The sequence below is a fragment of the Eumetopias jubatus genome, unplaced genomic scaffold (assembly GCF_037043125.1).
Source record: "Eumetopias jubatus isolate StellerSeaLion01/CBP00866 unplaced genomic scaffold, mEumJub1_p1.0 scaffold_17, whole genome shotgun sequence".
Lineage (NCBI taxonomy): Eukaryota > Metazoa > Chordata > Mammalia > Carnivora > Otariidae > Eumetopias > Eumetopias jubatus.
The window spans coordinates 80,728,823-80,749,641 of record NW_028274823.1 but is presented as its reverse complement, the minus strand read 5'-3'; the positions used below and the strand labels follow the sequence as shown (position 1 = coordinate 80,749,641).

Here is a 20,819-nt window from a genome sequence, read left to right as displayed (position 1 = left end):
GATTTTATTTCCTTATTTGAGAGACAGAGAGATAGGGGGAGAGAGAGGTGTTTTGTTCGTTTTAACAGTTTCCTTTTGTGTAGTTTTTACACACAGTACAACTTTGAGTAAGGCTACATGTTGATTATTCACTTTGTTCTTAGAAAGCTTTTCTTTAACTTCTGTCCTGTTGCTTTTATGTAATTTTGATATTGAATTGATTTATACATAATGTGCATCAGGGGGAGACCCATTTTCCTAGTTTCAAGATATCAGGGTCTTTCAGATCCTCCGTCTTTATGAAAAGCCATTTTAGGAGATGACAGAGTTCCATGATAGAAACCTCTACAGATAAATCTCTGGAGATAAACACTTCCAGTGTTTATCACCGAACACGGAGGTCACGTTCGTTGGCACATCTGAACCCCCATCTCTGTTTATAATGTTTCTGATGCTTCCCATGGCTTGAGAGTTGCTAAGGTGGTTAAAATTCTGGAGTGGGGAAGAACTGAACTTACGTCAGTTTGTTCAAATGTAGCTCCTTGAGCTGGACTTAGAATGTCCCTTTCTGTCTTCCGAAATGACAGTTGTGAGCTCATAAAGTCACCCAAGTATTTGGTAGCCAATTGAACTGTATTTTCTTTGCATTATGCTTACATCCAAGGAGGGCATGGCTCATAAAGGCTGAAAACCAAACCACCCAAAACATGGGATTCTTTCTGAACTAATCAGTTTAAATGGCATCAATTCTTCTTTAATAAATCTGTACAATATTCACAAGTTTATTCATCCAGTGTGGGAGTTGATCTTACCTGAATATATTAGAGCAAATGTGAGTAAATTATGTTGCCCAGATTTATAATGAAATCACTGAGAATAATTTTGAATCTCAAATCCAGGAGAGACATTTTAAAGAGACAATTCCCAGAGATTGATGTCATTTCTTCTGACGGTTCACATGGCTTCGTCCTCGAACGGGGAAGAGGGCACTGAAATGTTACATTTTTTTCCATTTGGTAATAATACTAACCAACGCATTAAAACACCTGAGTTTTTAGTATTGGCGTTGCCACAATCTACCCAGGTAATATTGGGCAAGTCTTCACGTTTCTAAAAACGAAAGAACCGAATGTGATTTTCTGGTTTTTTCTAGCTTTCTGACATTTAAAACTCCTCAAATGTCAGTGGTGGGAGCCAAAGTTCCTTTTGGGAAAGTCTCTTTGCAGACTGTCAGAGTGAGCTCAGCCGGAACCAAGGCCATGGGGCTCTCTGCCGTGTTAGACAGACGTCCCTGCTCTTCTGAACTAGGTCGGAGGGCCCCTCCTTAGCAAGCATCAGATCAATGCGGTGGGAACGTTGAGATCAGACCAGATTAAGAGCTTCAGGCTTACCTCATTACACCTCTGCAGCGTAGCAGAGGTGAGGCTGACACCGTGGGCGGTACCTTCTCACAGACTCACCTGTCCTGTTCCAGCTTCGGTTCCTTCACCAACCACATTCCAGGCGTCTCTAAGTGGGGTTGCTGTTAGCTCAGTTCTGAAGAGCTGATGGAAAAGCAAAGAAATATAATACTTCAAAGAATGCTTTTTTTTCCCTTAAATTCTAACACATTCTTTACTTAAAATGACAATAAGTCTATCCTCCTGGCCTGCTTAAACAATAGTAGGGTAAGAAAGTGCTCACATTGCCACACAGTTGACCCAATTGGGACATTTCGTTTGTGAAAATAACTAGGCTGCAACTCACTTTAGTTATTGCAGATGATTTAATTGCCAGGTATTTGTCTCATTAATCTCTTGGCAGTAGCTAGTGATTATAACCCAAAATAAAACTTTTTGCATGTGTCTGTTTAGTTGAGGGACATAGAAATGGCCTAAATGTGGAAGATCTGTTTTCTTCCAATCGATGATCTCACCTATTGCTAAAAAGAGAAAATGTCCTATCATTTCTTGACATGTTAAATAAAACTACTGATCAGTACATTGATCTGCAATAAAAGGACTGATGGGGGGGCAGTTGGGTGGCTCAGTGGGTGAAGCATCTGCCTTGGGCTCAGGTCATGATCCCAGGGTCCTGGGATCGAACCCTGCGTTGAGCTCAGGGGGAAGCCTGCTTCTCCCTCTCCCTCTGTGTGCTCTCTTGCTCTCTGTCTCCCCACCCTCAAATAAGTAAATATAATCTTAATATTCCACTGTATATATATACCACATCTTCTTTATCCATTCATCTGTCAATGGACATCTTGGCTCTTTCCACAGTTTGGCTACTGTGGACATTGCTGCTATAAACATCGGGGTGCACGTACCCCTTCGGATCCCTACATTTGTATCTTTGGGGTAAATACCCAGTAGTGCAATTGCTGGATCTTGCCATTTGCAACAACGTGGATGGGACTGGAGGGTGTTATGCTGAGCGAAATAAGTCAATCAGAGAAAGACATGTATCATATGACCTCACTGATACGAGGAATTCTTAATCTCAGGAAACAAACTGAGGGTTGCTGGAGTGGTGGGGGGTGGGAGGGATGGGGTGGCTGGGTGATAGACATTGGGGAGGGTAGGTGCTATGGTGAGCGCTGTGAATTGTGCAAGACTGATGAATCACAGATCTGTACCTCTGAAACAAATAATGCAACATATGTTAAAAAAAGAAGAAGAAGAAGAAGAAGAAGATAGCAGGAGGGGAAGAAAGAAGGGGGGAAATCAGAGGGGGAAGTGAACCATGAGAGACGATGCACTCTGAAAAACACACTGAGGGTTCTGGGGGGGGCGGGGGACGGGTTAGCCTGGTGATGGGTATTAAGGAGGGCACGTTCTGCGTGGGGCACTGGGTGTTATGCACAAACAATGAATCATGGAACACTACATCAAAAACTAATGATGTACTGTATGGTGATTAACATAACAATAAAAAATTTTTAAAAGTTTTTTAAAAATCATAAAAAATAAATAAATACAATCTAAAAAAAAAAAAAAAAAAAAGGACTGATCATTGAAGCCTTGGCATGTGGCTATAGAAGCTTATTTTCTCCAGACTCGGTATCTTTCCACCCTCCAAAGAAAGACAAAAACTAGGAAAGAAAGAAAAAAGATCTTCCCTGTGGTTCCTATTTCCTGATGATGAAGAACAGGGGTTTTATGGGCTGTATCATATGCACAGAACTCCAGATGGCATCAGAGAAAGTTCTACACAGCTAGAAGTTGAGGGTTGGTGACTGTGAGTTCTGGGAGCACTGGGAGGGGCCTGGTGACATTGGGACATCCTGGGCCACGTTTCCATTCTGCTTCGAGCTCTTTCCTTCCTGTCGACCAAGATTGTTGAATTTGTTTCTGAATTTAGGGGAGGAATCCTGGACGGAACATATAGGAAACAGTTTTTAAAGCTGTAGATCCTTCTGACATTAGGATTAGTGGTGATACTGCCAGGAAAAAAAAATAAAATAAATGCTGATGTTGGATCTTGCCAAAAATCTTGTCAAGAGTGTGGATTGTCTCACACAGAACGGAGATGTGGCTTTTGATTCTGGTGGCGTATTTGTTCCAAAGAAATGTGAATTCAGGATGTATGCCAACTAAAGCTGCGGATCCGGAAGCATTCATGAATATTGTAAGTTGGGATTTTTCTGTGTTTGGGGGGAAATGAAGCGGTTCACATGCTAACTTGTGCATCTGTGCATTATCTGCATTATATATTATATTTCTATGTGGTGGTGATTTTTGCTAGCAGAGCATAGTTATAAATAAGCATGTTGTACTGGGAAGAATGCTAACCTCGGTCTGTGTCAACCTTTGTCCTCCTTGAACAGATTCAGTAAACTCGGGTGAATGACTTAATCCCTTTGCCCCAAGCACAAGGTAACTTTTCCTTGGATTCTTCGGTTCGTTCTACGAGCAGAGACATCATCGTGGCATCTTGAGCCACACCCAGACCCTTGGCAATTCCACTTTAGCTATGATTTTTATTCCTTTTTGACTTGCTCAGTCCTCCCTTCCTACTGTCAGGACGCCGGCTTCTAGTAGCTTCTGTTCTCCATACCCTCTTTTAGACTGGGACCTCAGTTGACTGGCCTTGGTAAAATCTAGAGGGCCTCATGTACGTAAGGCTCATGAATGATGTGGCATCTTTCTAGGTATCCCAGTGCTGGGCTTACTTTCAGGTTCTGGGTTGAGTTTAGGAATGCCCACCACGTAGTTATACTTACCACTTGGCAGACACGGTGATCGAAAGTTGTCAAGGTATGGCTCAGTGGACGGGATCAGCCCCATTTTTCAAAATCAAGGACCTGAGAATAAGGGGCTATTGGCAACTTAAGTTAGGCCATGCCACTTCAGAGAGCAGAGCTGCAATTTAGATCCGGGCCTGCCTGGACACAAAGCTCATAATTGTAACCAACGTGCAATCAACCCTCCCAGGTGAGGAGAGGCTCCTGCCAGCTCACCGGCCCTGGGAAGATCCCACACACATTCCTCTGAGTTATTGCATGGAGGCGATGTCTTCGGCTATAGGCAGAACCGGTCTCCCTGAACCTCACCCACTGGGTGTGTCCAGCACTTGGCGCTGTTGGGTCTTCAGGAACCCTAATACCAAAACCCATTAAATTGGACTCTGCCATTGAGTGTTTATGCCTGGAGAAGCAAAGTAAAATAGGAAATCCATATAATTACTGGGATACATTCGATGAGGTAGAACACGAGTGGTTCAGAGCCTGGATGGGTTTGATTCTGTAGATGGATTTATATGGATATAATCTATCCTGTATTTTGGGATACAACTGGCTTCTTGCTTGTTTCTTTCTAGCTAGTGTTAATTGAGCACCTAACAGGCCCTTGATACTGCACTAGTCAGTGAGATTCCAGAGAGATCTACGAATACCAAAAGACCCCAGTTCATGGAACTTAGGGTCCAGCAGGGAAAATAGACCCTCAGTTACTAATTACAAAAGCAGTGAAATCGAGGAAGAAAATGTAGACAAGGGGGACATAATCCAGGGAATTCAGGGAAGTTTTTCTGGAAAAAGATCTCTTAAGCTGAAGTCTGCAAATAAATAAGAGTTACTTGAGAAGTTGGGGGTGATTTTTAATTCTAGTAGTCACTGATGCTCACCGAATGCCTACTACATTCCAGGTAACCGAGTGAGTATTATATATGTGCATTGTGTCTTCACATTCCTTGCCAGAACCCCATGGAGTAAAGACCATTGGTACACGTGACTTGCAGATGAGTGAGTTGAGGAACAGGGACAGGTTAACTATTTTCCCAAGATCACATAGCTAGTTTGTGTTAGAACCAGGATTAAAACGCAGGCAGGGAGACCTCAGGGTCTTTCTCTTAACTACTATGCCCCTTTTCCCTTGCTCTACACTGGGCATTTCACCCCTGGCTTTCTCCTCTCTCGGTCCTGTTAAAGCTGAGAGAAATGATTCCCTCCTCGGGGTGATGAAGGTGGGTGGAAATAGGGAGGCTACTGAAGAGATTTCCGAAGCTTCATATTTTACAAAGAGTTTCCACATGTAATGACTGTATAGAGTAGAGGTCCTTAAACAGGGATCCATATATAGGCAACCAGGAATCAGGAACCCCTGAGAGTAAATATAAAAAATGTGTCTGTGTGTCCATGTGCATGTTCATTTTTAAGGTTCTCCTCAAATTCCCTGAGGGATCCCTGACCTAAACATGTTAAGAGCTACTGCTCTTGAATCTGTGATTCTCAGAGATGAAGAGAATCGTAGGGAACGCGTGGTCTGAAGGTTCTCATAAGCTGTCCTAGGAAGAACGCCTCACTGGGTGCATTACAATTACCTGGCCCCTAACCTGAAGTGAGCCCAGGAATCTGTAGGTTTAAGTGCCCCCAGATAATTCTGGCATGCACCCAGGCTTTGGAATCAGTCTTCCGGTCTAGTGGTCCTTAAACAATACAGTGAATCAGAATTTCCAAAGGAGCTTATTAAAACACAGATTGCTGGGCCCCATCCTCAGAGTTCCCAATTCAATCAGTTTGGGTGGAAACTGATCATTTGTATCTCTAGCAAGGGCCCAAGTGATGCTGAGCCTTTTGGTCCAGGGCCCACACTTTGAGAACCATTGTTCTAGTCCAGTCTCTACATTAAAGGCAAAGAAAATGAGTACTAGAGAGGGCTGGCTAGTTCTTCTAAGATAACATGAGTAACTAGGGAAAACGTGGGACCCCTTTCTATAACTTCCAGAGTCAAGGAATCTACCTGTTACTTTTGGATCGTTGAGAGCATAGCCATACGGAACTGAACTCAAAAGACACTGCCTTTTCCTTAGAGCGAAATCATCCGACATCAAGGCTACCCTTGTGAAGAGTATGAGGTTGTGACAGAAGATGGGTACATCCTTTCAGTTAACAGAATTCCTCAAGGCCCAGCGCAGCTTAAGAAAACAGGTATGGTTCACCCCCATGCCACCCCAACATGGCAGCCTTCTCTATAGTAATGATTTCCTTGTGGTTTGAGTGTGTAGAGGGGAGTCTGGGTTCTTGTTATAGACTGGGGCCCATTGTTTGAGCCAAAAATAGCTTCACTCCCCCTTCCTCCCCATCAACACCACCCCATTTACCCCAAATATCCGGAATGATCTCAAAGAAACATAGCGTTTGCTTTAAAACAAAAAAAGACCTTCAAGAAAGGCCCATTTCTTGACGCTTTCTAGCACTTAACCCATTCCCCAAACCCCTCTTAGATAGATAGTCTAGAATATCCACTGATGGTCTCTTGAACAGACCATATCAACCCCTGCTCATGAAGAAGGCAAACTCCAATATGGCACCTGGCGCTTACCCCTGCGTACTCTGCATTCCCCGTCCATACAGCACTTTAAGTATTTGAGATGTTGCTCAGCTTTTCACTGAAGTTTTTTTAAGAATCAGGAAATAGATGTACATTTTTAATTTTCTGATACATTTCTTCAATTCATACAATCCCATTTTTTGTATATGGGGTTTTCAGCTATTGCTGGTTTTTAAAAAATATTCACATTCATTACCAATGAAAGTGTTCTGTATTCCTTTGAATACTCTAGCTCTACATTTATAGCAGCAACTACAGTATTTGTCATGAGTACAGATAATAAAATTTTATACTGTGTTCTTTCTAAAAGCCAGCTCTGATAGCTTGTGCTTTATTTGCATTAGTTTCTCTTAACTTCCACAATAATCTGAAGAAACTGCCACTCACAGAGGTTAAGTAACTTGTCCAGAAGGTCTATGCTAGCACTTGCCAGAATATTGCAAAACCCGCAGTCAAATCAAGACCTGTCTGCCACTGTAGCCCATGTTCTCAACTAGGACCAAAGACTGCTGGGCAAATGCTATCATCTTTGGCATAAGCAAACTTCAGGGTTCTATTTTATTCCAATTTACACGTGTGCAGCTTTTTGAAGACCAGCTTTTTTTTTTTTTTTTTTACCAGCTGCATAGCTGTCCCTTCTGTATGTCCAGCATGCTCCAACCTCAGTGCGTTTGAAGCAGCTCCTTGTCACCTAGTAGAGTCTGGCCCCTTATCCTGCTTACATTCCCTGCAGCACTTACCACCTGGTAGGATAGATAATATAATTTGCTGGTTTATTATCTGTCTCCCCCAACCGGAATGTAAACTCACTGGGAGCTGGGACTTTATTTTGTTGAAGGCTATACAGCCAGTGCCTAAAAAAACGCCACGCACATTCTAGGTGCTAATAAATATGTGTGGAATGAACGAATGAATGAACAAATGAACGAATGAATGAACGATTTTTATACACATAAACAGAGAGCCTGGAGATGCAGAGAGAACTCTTCAGTGAGCCCCACAAATCCTAGGAGGCAAGCAAGGCACAGCTCTCCCAAGCCATCGAGTGACTGTGGTGGTGCCTGAGCTCACAGGTCACCTGCACCCCTATTCATGGATGGAGTTTCCATTCTCACATCCTGTTCACTTACACCGTTCACTTATCACCCCAGAGTTTGGGAGTTCAGGGTATCCATCCATCTGCCCTTTTGGTCCAGTTGGTGCAGAATACTGCCCTCTAGTGGCCAGCTCCTGCTGCCTCTGCAAGGACCCAGTAAGTTGGGTCGTATCCTGATCCCCTTCACTATAAAGAAGGATGTTCTCTTCTATCATCACAACACATTTAGCAAGAGTAGAAATTAACATTGATTGATATTAGTATCTACTGCACAGCCCATATTCAAATGTTTTCGGTTATACAAGTCCTTTGTGTTTGCTTTTCTTCCTGGTCAGTAGTCTCATCCACGGTCATATGCCACATTTAGTCTTCATGACTTTTTGTCTCCTTTATGAACTGAAACAATTTCTCAAGTTTTGTCTCTTTTGACCTCTACATTTTTAAAGAGTTTGGGGGCAGTTATTTTATAGAACGCTCTTCAGTTTTGTTTGTCTGATGTTTCTCCATGATGTGATTCAGGTTATACATTTTGGCCCGAATACGGCAGAAGTGAAGTTGTGTCCTCAGCATGTCACATCATGAAGCACATGATAATGGCTTATTCCAGTATTGGTGATATTCACTTTATTTTAAAAAAATTCTTTTCATCTCAGCAAATAAAATAGTATATACTTAAAGTGTACAATGTGGGGCACCTGGACGGCTCAGTTGGTTAAGCGTCTGACTCTTGATTTCGGCTCAGGTCATGATCTCAGGGTCACGAGCAGTCATGGGTCCCTGAGAGCCTGACCTGAGATCACGACCTGAGCCGAAATCAAGCATCAGACGCTTAACCAACTGAGCCACCCAGGCGCCCCTAGACTCACTCATCCTTAATTTATTCACTGGGATACGATGTATAGCTATCATTGTTTATTTTGAGTCTCAAATTTTCCCATATTTGGGCAGTGGGAGCTCCTTCAAGCTGGCTTGTGAATCTTTTTGACATGAAGGGCCTGTAATCATTAAACGATTATACTTTATGGTGTATATATATATATATATATATATGTTCATTATCTATACATTTATAATTATGTAATATTTAATTATATTTATAATCACATAATTACCTTAATAATTAGACTATACTATGTCCTGGGCATTTCCAATATCCTCAGTGGTGCCCAGACACACCAGGTGAGAGTAAGAACTACAGGAAGACAACAATGGAAGCCAAACTCTACTGATTCTTTCTCTATGCCAGGCATTGTTGCCGTCTGTTCCCTGTGCACTATATTATTTAGTCGTAACAAAAACCCTGTTTTTCTGATGAGGAAATCAAGACACAGACAGGTTAAGTGACCAACTAATATAATCGATCTAACAAGCAGCTAAATCAAAATTTGAACACGGGTCTGTTGAGCTTGAAAGCGCTTGCACACTAGAGGGTAACAAGAAAGGTGGAGAACATGTCTCATGGCTGAAATTCTCTTGCACGTAGGTCCGAGGCCAGTGGTATTACTGCAGCATGGCCTGAATGGGGACGCCAGCCACTGGATCTTCAACCTGCCCAACAGCAGCCTGGGCTTCATTCTGGCAGACGCCGGTTTTGACGTGTGGCTGGGGAATAGCAGGGGGAACACCTGGTCTCGTAAACACAAGACCCTCTCCGTAGACCAAGATGAGTTCTGGGCTTTCAGGTATACTGAGTGGAGGCAGACACAGATGTCTTTGGGAGAACCCGGTAAAGAATGTGGCTCCTAGCATTTGGATGATTTACTTTGGTTGGGTCATCAATATCCTACCAAGATAGACCCAATTGTTTTAATTTGGGGAAGCAGAGGGAGGGACTGGGTTTCCCTAATAGGAGAATGGGTCTGGCTAATAGGGTGAGATGGTGGTTTGTGTCAGGTGGTTGAGAGAAGGTGTAGGTCCACGTCCTTGCAGATGTGTACCCTGGGACTAACTCCCCCCCCGAGTAATGACAAGAACAGGCACCCCCAGAAAGAAATGAGATCAGGCAACATTAGAGATATTGGGGAAACTATTAAGCCTTAGGGACCATCAGTTTGGCTAATACATATCTCACGGTCTTACAAAAGGTTTTTAATGTTTTTATGTAAATTACCTATTGGCATTCAACCTGCTCTTCATCCATGTCATCGGACAAGGGCCCCTGCGGCATTTATAATCCTTTCCGTACAAATGAATCTGTATAGCCAGGTGCTGCTTTGCTAACTATATAGCAGGACACCTTCACCAGGCAGTAGATCATGTGCTCAGTAAATATTCCTTGAAGATGATTATCACTCTGTGATACTATCTGGAGAAACAGCGGGGTACAAATAGTGCAAATAGTCTGTGAGCCCAGGGGCCCCCATGTGTCACGGGTGGGAAACAAGTCCATCCTGAGGGTCTCGAGGGGCACGGTCACAAGCTGGTGGGACTGACGACTCAGGAGCTTGTTTGCAAACCCCAGGGGCTGCTTTCACTGTTTCTGATTCTAATTTTTCATGTAACTTTGTCTTTCCCCCCCCTTATAGTTATGATGAGATGGCTAGGTTTGACCTTCCTGCAGTCATAAACTTTATTTTGCACAAAACCGGCCAGGAAAAGATCTACTATGTCGGCTATTCACAGGGCACCACCATGGGTAAGTTCGATGGGAGCAGGTTTGTATAGTCAGGGATGTGGGCATATGGTGCTCGGCGGTGCCTGGGGTCTGGCACCCGACCTTCTCTCAGCTCTGGCCCTGACCTCTTCAGTGACTCTGAGGGCTATGGAAGTCGGGGACGAAAGTAGCAGAAGGAGCAAGGGCTCTGGAGGCAGACAGACGTGGGATTAGATCATATGTGGCTCTACCACCTCTTAGGTGAATGTCCTTGAGTGAATTGTCCAACCCCTGTGATCTCAGTTTCCTCATCTACAGAATGAAGATAGTAACTCCCTCATAGGGGAGTTAGAGGTGTTCGAACTACTCAGGGACAATGTGGATCAGCTCTGTGAAGGCAGGGGTTTCGTCTAAGACACAAGTCTAAGAGAAGTTTCTGGCCCAAAGTGTGCACTCAATTCCATAAACAGTAAGCATGGTGGTCACATTACAGACAGGACAGCTGGTGGATTTCATTCAAGTCTTCTTCCTTCCCTTCTACGGCCAATGTCTGGAATTTCGTGCTGTTGTCCTTTTGCTTTTGGTGAATTTGTGGGAAACCTTAACTCACAGCCCCTGTAGGATACAGGTCATCACTGGGGAGACGGGAGTGGAGGCTGTGTCCTCTGGCTCTCTCTCAGACCAAAGGCAGTAGGAAAAGTGTTTGGCTTAGACCAGGACAAGGAAGGGCACAGTGTGTGTCATGGGGAGAAGGTTCTCCCTGGGAAGGCTGAGAGCACTCTTTACCTTCACCCTGAGCCAAACCTATAGGGGAAGGGCAGGGTATGGGATGCTGAGGAGACAGGTGAGCACACCCCCCTGGAACTCAGGGCAGGAGTTCAGTGGGTTTATTTTTATCTGGTGCTTTCTGGCGAATGAAAAGAGTCTGACTTTCATATTTTCCTCTCTGGATTTTCCAACAACATTAACTGGCTCTGGGGATGCCACGTCTCACCACACACTTGATAGAGAGCAAGCTGGGGTGTTAATCCCCACTCTTGCTCTAATGGCTAGAGGCCTCTGAGAGTTTCTTTGCTCTACACTCGAATTGTCCAGCTTGACATTAAGATAAAGGTGCTGATGATGAGGCCAAATGCTATTTCAAGAAGAAAAGGGGGGCAAAAAAGCATGGGATTCTTCTAGTTGTCAACCATGAAGCTCTTTAGATGGAGAACCTGTACTAACTTTGCATAAAGAGAAAGAATCGCTGGGAGAAGTTAGCGAGGATTCTCAAACTTGACATTTGAGAGGAGTTCTAATAGGGTCACAATCCAGCTGGAATAGAGTTTAATGGAGTTCCCACCCAATCCTACTGACGGTACGCCTGGGAGAGCAAGAGGAACAAGTCACTCTTGGGCCTGCCTTTGCATGGGGCTAGCTAGCTTAATCATGTGGAGGGAAAAGTTGATAAGGATGCATTCTTCAGGGCGCCTGGGTGGCTCAGTTGGTTAAGCGACTGCCTTCGGCTCAGGTCATGATCCCGGAGTCCCGGGATCGAGTCCTGCATCGGGCTCCCGGCTCAGCGGGGAGTCTGCTTCTCCCTCTGACCCTTTCCCCTCTCATGCTGTTTCTCTCTCTCTCTCTCTCAAATAAATAAATCAAATCTTTAAAAAAAAAAAAAAAGGAGGCATTCTTCATGAATACTCACTCACCCCCAGGAACGGGGGGTGGGGGGGGCGCGGCAGGGGAGGGTGTCACGTGATACCAGTCTTCCTCTGCCCCGCTCGCCTCCCACTCAAGTTGCAGATATCGGCCTAGCTAGGGAGTGCACAGATGCAGAGTATTTCAAATACAGTGACCACGCCCTGGCTTTAAATGATAACCTTTTTTCTCGCCAAGTCTCCACAGGGATGGTCCCTACCCGGTGATAATTCAGAGACTTTCATAGGCTTAGAAACTGGGGCACAGACTGATTTAGCCAGGGCCCCAGACCTGATCTATGACAAAAATAACAGTTAGGATCCAGTTCAGTAGACAGCTTGTTTTTGAGATCATGTTACAGTTTGGGTTCCAGGAAAGGTAGGAATCAATGAGACCAGCAGAAACCCTGCTATCCCAACACTCATTTTATTACAGAACCTGCTTGTTACTGATCAACAGGGCAATTTCTCTAGTTCTAAGTTCCGTTCACTGTAAAGTAGAGATTTGTTAAAAACACCTCACAAGAGTCTGCGAATTCAATGAGATAAGAACCACAAAAGTGCCCTGAAAAGTGTCTGGCACATAGTTATTCTCTGTATATATATTTTCTCAAAGTCCACACTATTGGACTCAATAGTTTAATTCGATAATGCAATGAGAAACTACTAGCTGGAAAAGATATGCCAGGTGTCGTAGGGAACACCGAGGTGTGTTGGCTACTGATGTTTTCCTCTTCAAGGAGCTTATACTTTCCTAGGACAGTTAAGACCCAATTACACATAGTTACTGAAATAACCTGATAAAAGTGCAATCACAGCTTTGGGTTCTGGGATAGGCAATATCCACACTGACCTATCTCTTCTCTTGTAGGCTTTGTTGCTTTTTCCACCATGCCAGAACTGGCTCAGAAAATCAAAATGTATTTTGCTTTAGCGCCCATAGCCACTATTAAACATGCAACAAGCCCTGGTACCAAATTTTTGTTGCTGCCGGATATGATGATCAAGGTATGTGGCTCCTCAGATAATTCCTTATCTGCGTAGACGAGTCCTCCAACCCAATTTGCTAAGACATACAGACAGCCCCGACATACAATAGCTCAACTTCACGATCTTTCGACTTTGTGATGGTGCACAGGCGATACGCAATCAGTAGAAACCACACTCTGAATTTTAAATGTTGATCTTTTCCTGGCCTAGTGATATTTGAGACAAACCTCTCTTGCGATGCTGGGCAGCCGCCAGAGCTCCCAGGTTTTGATTTACAATATTTTCAACTTATGATGGGCTCCGTTATAAGTTTTGGAAGATCTGTATGCCTTTAAATTAGACTCACTTCTTTTCGACTCTGATGTAATGACTACAATTCCATGTCATGTTTTTACAGGGACTGTTTGGCAGAAAAGAATTTCTGTACCAGACCAGATTCTTCAGACAGTTTGCTATTTACCTGTGTGGTCAGATGATTATGGATCAGATTTGTAGCAACTTCTTGTTTCTTATGGGAGGATTTAATACAAACAATATGAACATGGTAAGTGGGAGCCTAGTCAATTCTTAGTTTTCCAAAGCAAAGCGAGGAGTGAGTCTCACCTCCTGAGAGTGAGCTAATGCCAGGGGAGACTTATTCCGTTTTCTTCAAATCATACTAACATGCAGAAAATACTTCAACACAGTCTGAGTCAAGGTTGACATAAGGGCATCTCTGGACACTGACGTCATAGACCGGGAGGCAGAGAAGGGTGTGCACAACGATTTGGGGTAATACCCTTAGGATGACACCAGGGAAGGGAAGGAAGCAGGATTTGGTAGATTGAAAACATCAAGCCGTGATGCAATCTCTGTGGGAATCTCAGTTGATGTGAAGATGGGGATACCCTTCTAAGCTGTCCTAAGTTACAGAGAGAGGGTTGGTCTTTATACTCACAGCTCAACCTGTCATCTGTTACAGATGTCGCCAGGGGAGACGCTGGGCAGGGCAGCTTTCTGCACCTGGGGTGGCCCCCCCCAAGGAAGCCTGACAGTGGGGTGCTGTCTGCCAGCAGCACCTCCAGAAGCTGGAGGAATATATCTTTCACTTCTGAAGATTTTTTTCCTTTTTTCTTAACAAAATGATTAATCGCTACCATTTGATACACACTTATTATGTACCCGGCTAAGTGATTCCCTGTAACAATCCTATAAGACAGGTATGATCAATAGCCACCTTTTACAGACTACTGTCCTGAGATTTAAGGCTTTCAATAACTCCCAAATCGACCTAAAAATTGAATGGCAGAGGTAGGATTTGAATACAGACCCAATTCTAGAGCCCTCATCCTTAATTATTCTGGTAAAGTTTTTTAAAAGAAGAAGTCAGATGTCTAAAGGGAAGCTCTTCTCAGATGAAAAAATACCCGGGGTGCCCGGGGATACACTTAGTGGCATTTTTTATTTATTGCGTGTGTGTATATTACTGATGTGTGAATAATTGCTGATAACTTGATGATATTCCCATTTCTCAATCTGACACCCTGGAGATGTGGTCTTGACAAGATGCATGTCTTGTGAGTTTTCCATGCCCCACAAACCACTCGTGTTTTGTTACAGAGCCGAGCAAATGTGTATGTCGCTCACATTCTGGGCGGGACGTCCGTGCAAAATATCCTACACTGGAGCCAGGTAGGAATGCTAACTCTGTTGTCTTTGCCAAGGGTCTCTGTGTATTTTGTCTGGAGCAGTCAAAGGATGTCCTTTTGACAGCCCAGGGGTTATTTCACATTTATTCCAAGATGGACAATGATCTTGGCAATGCTGTTTTGACCGTGAATTTGATCCAGAACACTGAATCTTTTCAGGAGATGGTGGTGGGGGGAGGGTTGGCTTAAGGAATCTTTAGTGGGCCTTAAGAGTGTGACTTCAGATGAGGCTGGAGATCATGTTTCCATTCTCCTTTTCGGCTCCTCCAGCACAATGGTCAAGTGGTAATAAAAATGCGAAGAAGGCAGGACCTAATTCACAGGAGTCCTTTGTGCTGCAGATTTCACGGGCAATCACAGAAGGGACTGTCCCGATCACCAGTCACAGGAACTGTCTCTAGGGGCAGTGGGGCAGATCTCGGATCATCCAGAACTCATTCAAGGACAGTGTGGATGCTAATTATTGCCTCACCTATAAAGAAGGACTGCACCTAATATTGCTCATTATAGATGATACGGAAGAGTGGTTGATTTGCTGTGGAAATAAGGATGGAGATAAAGACAGAGAGCTAGATCATAGTTAACCGTAGATTCTCAACTACTACAACCACAGCCTCGTTGAGAAAAAAATGGAGGGCTCCTAACTCAAACAGAAAGTTTTAAGCATACTGAGGGTGACCTTTACAAATCATAAATATCGGTTCTATCTGTTTCTCTAAAGATTTAGAGCCTAAATTGTTCCTCTAAGGTCATGGCTCTATTTGTGTGTGTGTGAGTGTGTGTGCGTGTGTATGGGGAGCGAGACTTTACAGCCAAAAGGAAAGAAGAATTCTGAATGAGGTGAAATTTTGGTCACCTCCTCCCTGAATCACCACACGGCACGGCGCTAGGGGGCGCTCTCCCGTGGCAGCCTGCGGAGACAGCCACCTGCACACAGACTACGTCGGGGATGCACTTCCTGGAGTTGTAGGACAAGGTGGCAAGTGCGTCTCCAGGGCATTTTCCTCCCCGAAGGGGCCTTACTCTTGCCCTTATGCTCTCTCGAAGATTATCCTAACACCGAGTGGATTTTTGCCCTCCAATTGGCTTACGACTGCAGACTTGGTAGCACCTGCTCACCCCACCCTTATCCAGGGATGCATTTGAAAGCCATGTCAATTTGTTTCTTTTTAGGCAATGAATTCTGGGGAATTCCGGGCATTTGACTGGGGGAATGAGACCAAAAATCTGGAGAAAGGCAATCAGGTAAGAAAATCAAACACATCCTTTTTAATAAATGGGAGGGAAGTTATAATGACAGTTTTTTTTGTAGAGGCAGGAATCAAATCTGAGTTCGGGCTTGACTCCATTTGAAGAGAGAGAAGTTCACAGCTTCGCCAAGACGCTTCCTGCTTTCGTAACGGAGTAGGAGAACTTTCCTGATGAGTCGGCCACCATGAACAAGGCACTTGGGCTTCTAAGGAGCAAGATGGGGTAGATATGGTGAAGGGAAGAGTGTAGACTCTGGTGGTCACTAGAAGGATCCTCTTAGGGTCAAAAGATAAAAATAAAAAACAAAACCAGGGATGAAGATAGCAGGGACTAGTTTGCTTCACAGCACATAAGAGGGCCTTTAGTGGCAAGTGAGGGTTGCTTGTGCCTGCCTCGGTCCTACCACCTGTGGGGTCATGGATAGGCTGCTTTCATTCTGCAGACCCCAGTGTCTTTATCTTTAAAAATTACTGGACTGGGGCGCCTGGGTGGCTCAGTCGGTTAAGCGTCCGACTCTTGATCTCAGCTCAGGTCTTGATCTCAGGGTCATGAGTTCAAGCCCAGCATTGGGCTCCAAGCTGGGTGTGGAGCCTATTTAAAATAATAATAATTATTATTATTATTAGACTAGATAATCCTTAAGAGTTCTGCTGGTCACACTTTTAATGCATCTGTCATTTGCAAGGGAAAAATGTGAAAAGGTATTACATTATCTAAGAAAATGCACAGTCGATGCCCTAGAATAAAATGAACAGTTGTGGAGAGTCAGAAGTGGGTGCTAAACTCTTCTGAGCATAAAATCCCCACTGAAGATTATTGGTTAGCTTGTATATGAATACAAACAAATACTGACCATACAAACATAAAGCCAGAGGGAGCCCGACAAACAGAGGCCAACCCCTGAGAGTCTTGGATCATATGTAACATCCACTCCAGTACATCAGTCTAGATATAAAAGCCTAGGAAGTCAGACAGACTGGGGAGTGCCCTGACCAACAAACTCTAGGTCACGGGCATCACCTACTTTTTATTAGGTCCTTCTTCAATGTTTCCTAATACATGTCTTTGGAGAAAACATTCCGGCTCCAAGATGGTTTTAATTTATCAGCATTAATGTTTTAAATTCTAGAGAAAGCAGCTCAGGCAACGTAGGCCGCAGGAAAGAAAAAGAAAACATGCAGGCAAAAAAGGCATTCTAGAATCAGAGCTCCTTAGAGTTAGACCTGAATTCAGTTCACCTGTAAAATGAGAAAAATACATGACTGGCGCCGTAGAATATTCCAACCTTTCCTATCTAAGTTAGACCATGAAAGGTGACTCTGATCTCCAACTTCCTATGTGTGTGTGGGCACAGGGAGATTCCCCACCACCAACAGGCAGGTCTCCAGACCCCAGCCGGGTGTCCTACGATCTAACTCGATTCTGACACTATCTGGAGATAGCATCAGAGTAAGGGCTTGGTTCGCGAAGACTGCCCTCCAGTTCATATGCCAATCTCAAGCCCAGGTACTTCCTATGCTTCTGGACCCACTGGCTCTACTCAAAGATTCTAACAGCCCTCTCCTTGGGTTCTATTAATTTGCCAGATTGGCTCACAGAACTCAGAGAGACATTTTACTTACTAGATCATCCATTACTACAAAAGACTGTAACTCAGGAACAGCCAGAAGGAAGAGATGCAGAGGGAAGTGTATGGGTGAAGGTCAAGGAGCTTCCAGCCCTCTCCTAGCCAGCCGCTTTCCCCAAATCTCCATGTGTTCACCAGCCTGGAAGCTCCCCAACCTTGTTTAGGGTTTTTATGGGCTTCATCACATAGGCATGATTGATTCAATTGTTGGCCATCGGTGACTGAACTCAATCTCCAGCCCCCTCACCTCCCTGGAGGTCGGGGGCAGCACTTAAAGTTCCAACCCTCTAACCACAGGCTTGGCTCCACTGGCGACCAGACCCCATCCTTCAGTCAAGTCCAAAAGTCACCTCTTTAACTTAACAAAAGACACTTTATTGGCTCTTGTCACTGAGTAAGTTCCAAGGGTAAAGAGGAGGTCTGTGCCAGAAATGGGGATGAAGACCCATTTCTCCTTATTGTAAATCACAGTCTCAGGCTTGAACTCTAAATTCTTAGAAAGCCACAGAATCAACCAAGACTCCTGGGTTGAAGCCTTGGCTCCACGGTGGATTTTCTGAGAAGAATCGGGGCTCAGCATTACTGTGGAGAGTTCTAAGTGCTTGATTAACCTCAGGGCTCAGCCAGCCAGTCTGATCTAGAAGCACTGCTTGAATAAGGGACATCGTCAGTTCGGAATCCTAGATGCCTTTCTTCGGGTGATGGGGGACTGGAACAGGGGTCTAATTGTTACCCCTCCCCACCCCACCCCCACCCCCCCGCTCAAATGACCCGAGTTCTAGGGCCTCTGGCTTCCCCAGGTTTTGAGCTTGGACTGCCTCAAGGCCTTTCCGTTCTCCCAGAAAGTCTCTGTGAAGACCCCCTACCTTTCTCAGGGGACTCCAATCTCTTGCCTTTCCCTCGAGAATCTCTCTCCCTCTGGCCTCATGAAATTTGTGAAATCAGCCTTGAAAAGGACAGGAACATTATCTTCCAAAGGCAACGTATGTTTTAAATATTTATTAATAGGGAGAAAAAGAATTGAAAATTTATGCTCAAGGTGGAAAGCCACTCACATGGTTGGTCACTTGGCCTCGTAAGTTGGTACAAGCGTCATCCCCATTTCCCAGATGAAGAAACTGAGGCTAACCGACTGTACCTTCAAGTAGGGGCTGAACAGACAACTCTGGATGGGGTCCTGTTTGGCTGCGGTGCCCGTGCACTTTTCTTCACAACACATGACATGTTTTGACTCCGTTGACTTGAAATAGAAACCGTGAGTTTGGAAATCCAAATGTTACTGACAGTTAAAAATGATTCCTTTTTTCTAGCCAACTCCCGTAAGGTACAAGGTCAGAGATATGATGGTCCCCACCGCAGTGTGGACGGGGGGTCAGGACTGGCTTTCAAATCCAGAGGACGTGAAGACGCTGCTCTCCGAGGTGACCAATCTCATCTACCATAAGAACATTCCTGAGTGGGCACATGTGGATTTCATCTGGGGCTTGGATGCTCCTCACCGTATGTACAATGAGATCATACATCTGATGAAGCAGGAGGAGACCAGCTTCTCCCGGGGAAAGTGCGAGATCAGGCTGTGAAGCATCCGATACTGATGAGTCTTAGGATTTTTCAGGATTTCCAGAAACTGGAAACCTCCCCTATCAGTAGAAGGGGGTGGGGAAGGGAGGGCAGAGATATAATACGCATTCCTTCAGAGTTCCTGTATTTGACACTAAAACGGACATTTAAATTTTTTTTAGCTCATTAAAATACTCATTGGGTGAACATAGGTTTCCTGTGTTATATATTCTGCCATCCTGAAGGGCAGGTTTTGCCTGACAGCCGGAAATTAACCAGGACTCTTTATACCATTCAGGTAGACCCCTTTACAATGTTAACTTTTTTTCTAGAAGCCATATTTTTGGAACAGTCAAGTAAAATGATGGATGGGGACAGCGACAGAGGTCTTGAATCTCTGGATTGTTGTAACTACAACAAAACAAGCTAGACATTTTCACCTTATTGCCATAGAGACATCACGCTACCTCAGGAAGCTGAGCTGTTTTAGGAAAGAAAGAGAGAGAGAGAGAGAGATGGAAAAAGAACAGTATGGACGAAATACATTTTAAGCATCATTAAAAAGGGCCAAGTTTTATAGTTGAGTCTCAGAGGAAATAATTTGGTAAGATATTTAGTCACTTTTCCAGTAAGTACGTTATGCCCTGCATGGAGCACGTCTATCTGTCAGTACCTAGTGCCAAGTCCAAGTTCATATGAGAGTTTACTGCCTGAGGCTACCAATGTCTGGCCCCATTTTCCCCCTTCAAAAATTAAAAACTGGGAAAAAAGCTTTAGAAATTCATGAGCATAGTGACACAAACTGTCATGTATTCTGTCCCTTGATCTTGACAAGTACCCAAACTCATCCACAAATCTGGATTTATTTCTTTAGAAAAATGTTCACAGTTCACACAGTTTCCAAGATGACAGTTATAAGTTACGTGAGTGAGAGTGTAATTTTGCAAACCAGATTGAAGGTATACTGGTGCATGAAGTTCGCTTCTTTATTCAACCCCCCAGAGTCACCTGCTAACTTCATTCAATGCAAATGTATCTTAAATAATTTAAGAGACACTTAAAGCCTTCAGAATCTATATATACACTCTACTACTTGCCTCACAAAACATGTACTGTAAGGTTCTGTACATAGTTCAATAAATACTCCTGGATTGGATTTTCATTAAACCCTTATTCTGTTCAAGGACGGTAAATCATTCTTTCTTAGACTGTTTATTTGTTACCACATATAGTGTGGCTTAGTCCATGTCTGAAGATATTATTGACTCAGTCTTGCTTTGCAAAATTCAACCATCTTTAAATGTGTTTATTTCTATTCTGTCTCATTGACAAAGGACTTGAGAAATATTATTTTGATATTCCCTCTCTCCTCTAGAAGTATAATCCAGATACCACCACGTCCTATTGCTCTATTTCTTGTAAAGAAATCCTTTGTCTAGATGGATTCTAAAAACAAACTGAGTGTTCTAGAGGGGAGGCGGGTGGGGGGACGGGTTAGCCTGGTGATGGGTATTAAAGAGGGCACGTTCTGCGTGGAGCACTGGGTG

The 20,819-nt window shown here is 44.0% G+C and overlaps 1 protein-coding gene across 1 annotated transcript; it reads left to right on the top strand.

Annotated features, from left to right (window-relative positions):
* Positions 1 to 3,561: 3,561 nt before the first annotated feature.
* Positions 3,562 to 19,296, top strand: LIPM (lipase family member M). The gene is made up of 9 exons (XM_028104627.2): positions 3,562 to 3,585; positions 6,268 to 6,385; positions 9,368 to 9,566; positions 10,410 to 10,519; positions 13,028 to 13,164; positions 13,544 to 13,690; positions 14,746 to 14,817; positions 16,008 to 16,079; positions 19,023 to 19,296. The coding sequence occupies exons 1-9, from the start codon at positions 3,577 to 3,579 to the stop codon at positions 19,290 to 19,292; spliced, it is 1,134 nt and encodes a 377-aa protein (XP_027960428.2). The 5' UTR covers positions 3,562 to 3,576; the 3' UTR covers positions 19,293 to 19,296.
* Positions 19,297 to 20,819: the final 1,523 nt, after the last annotated feature.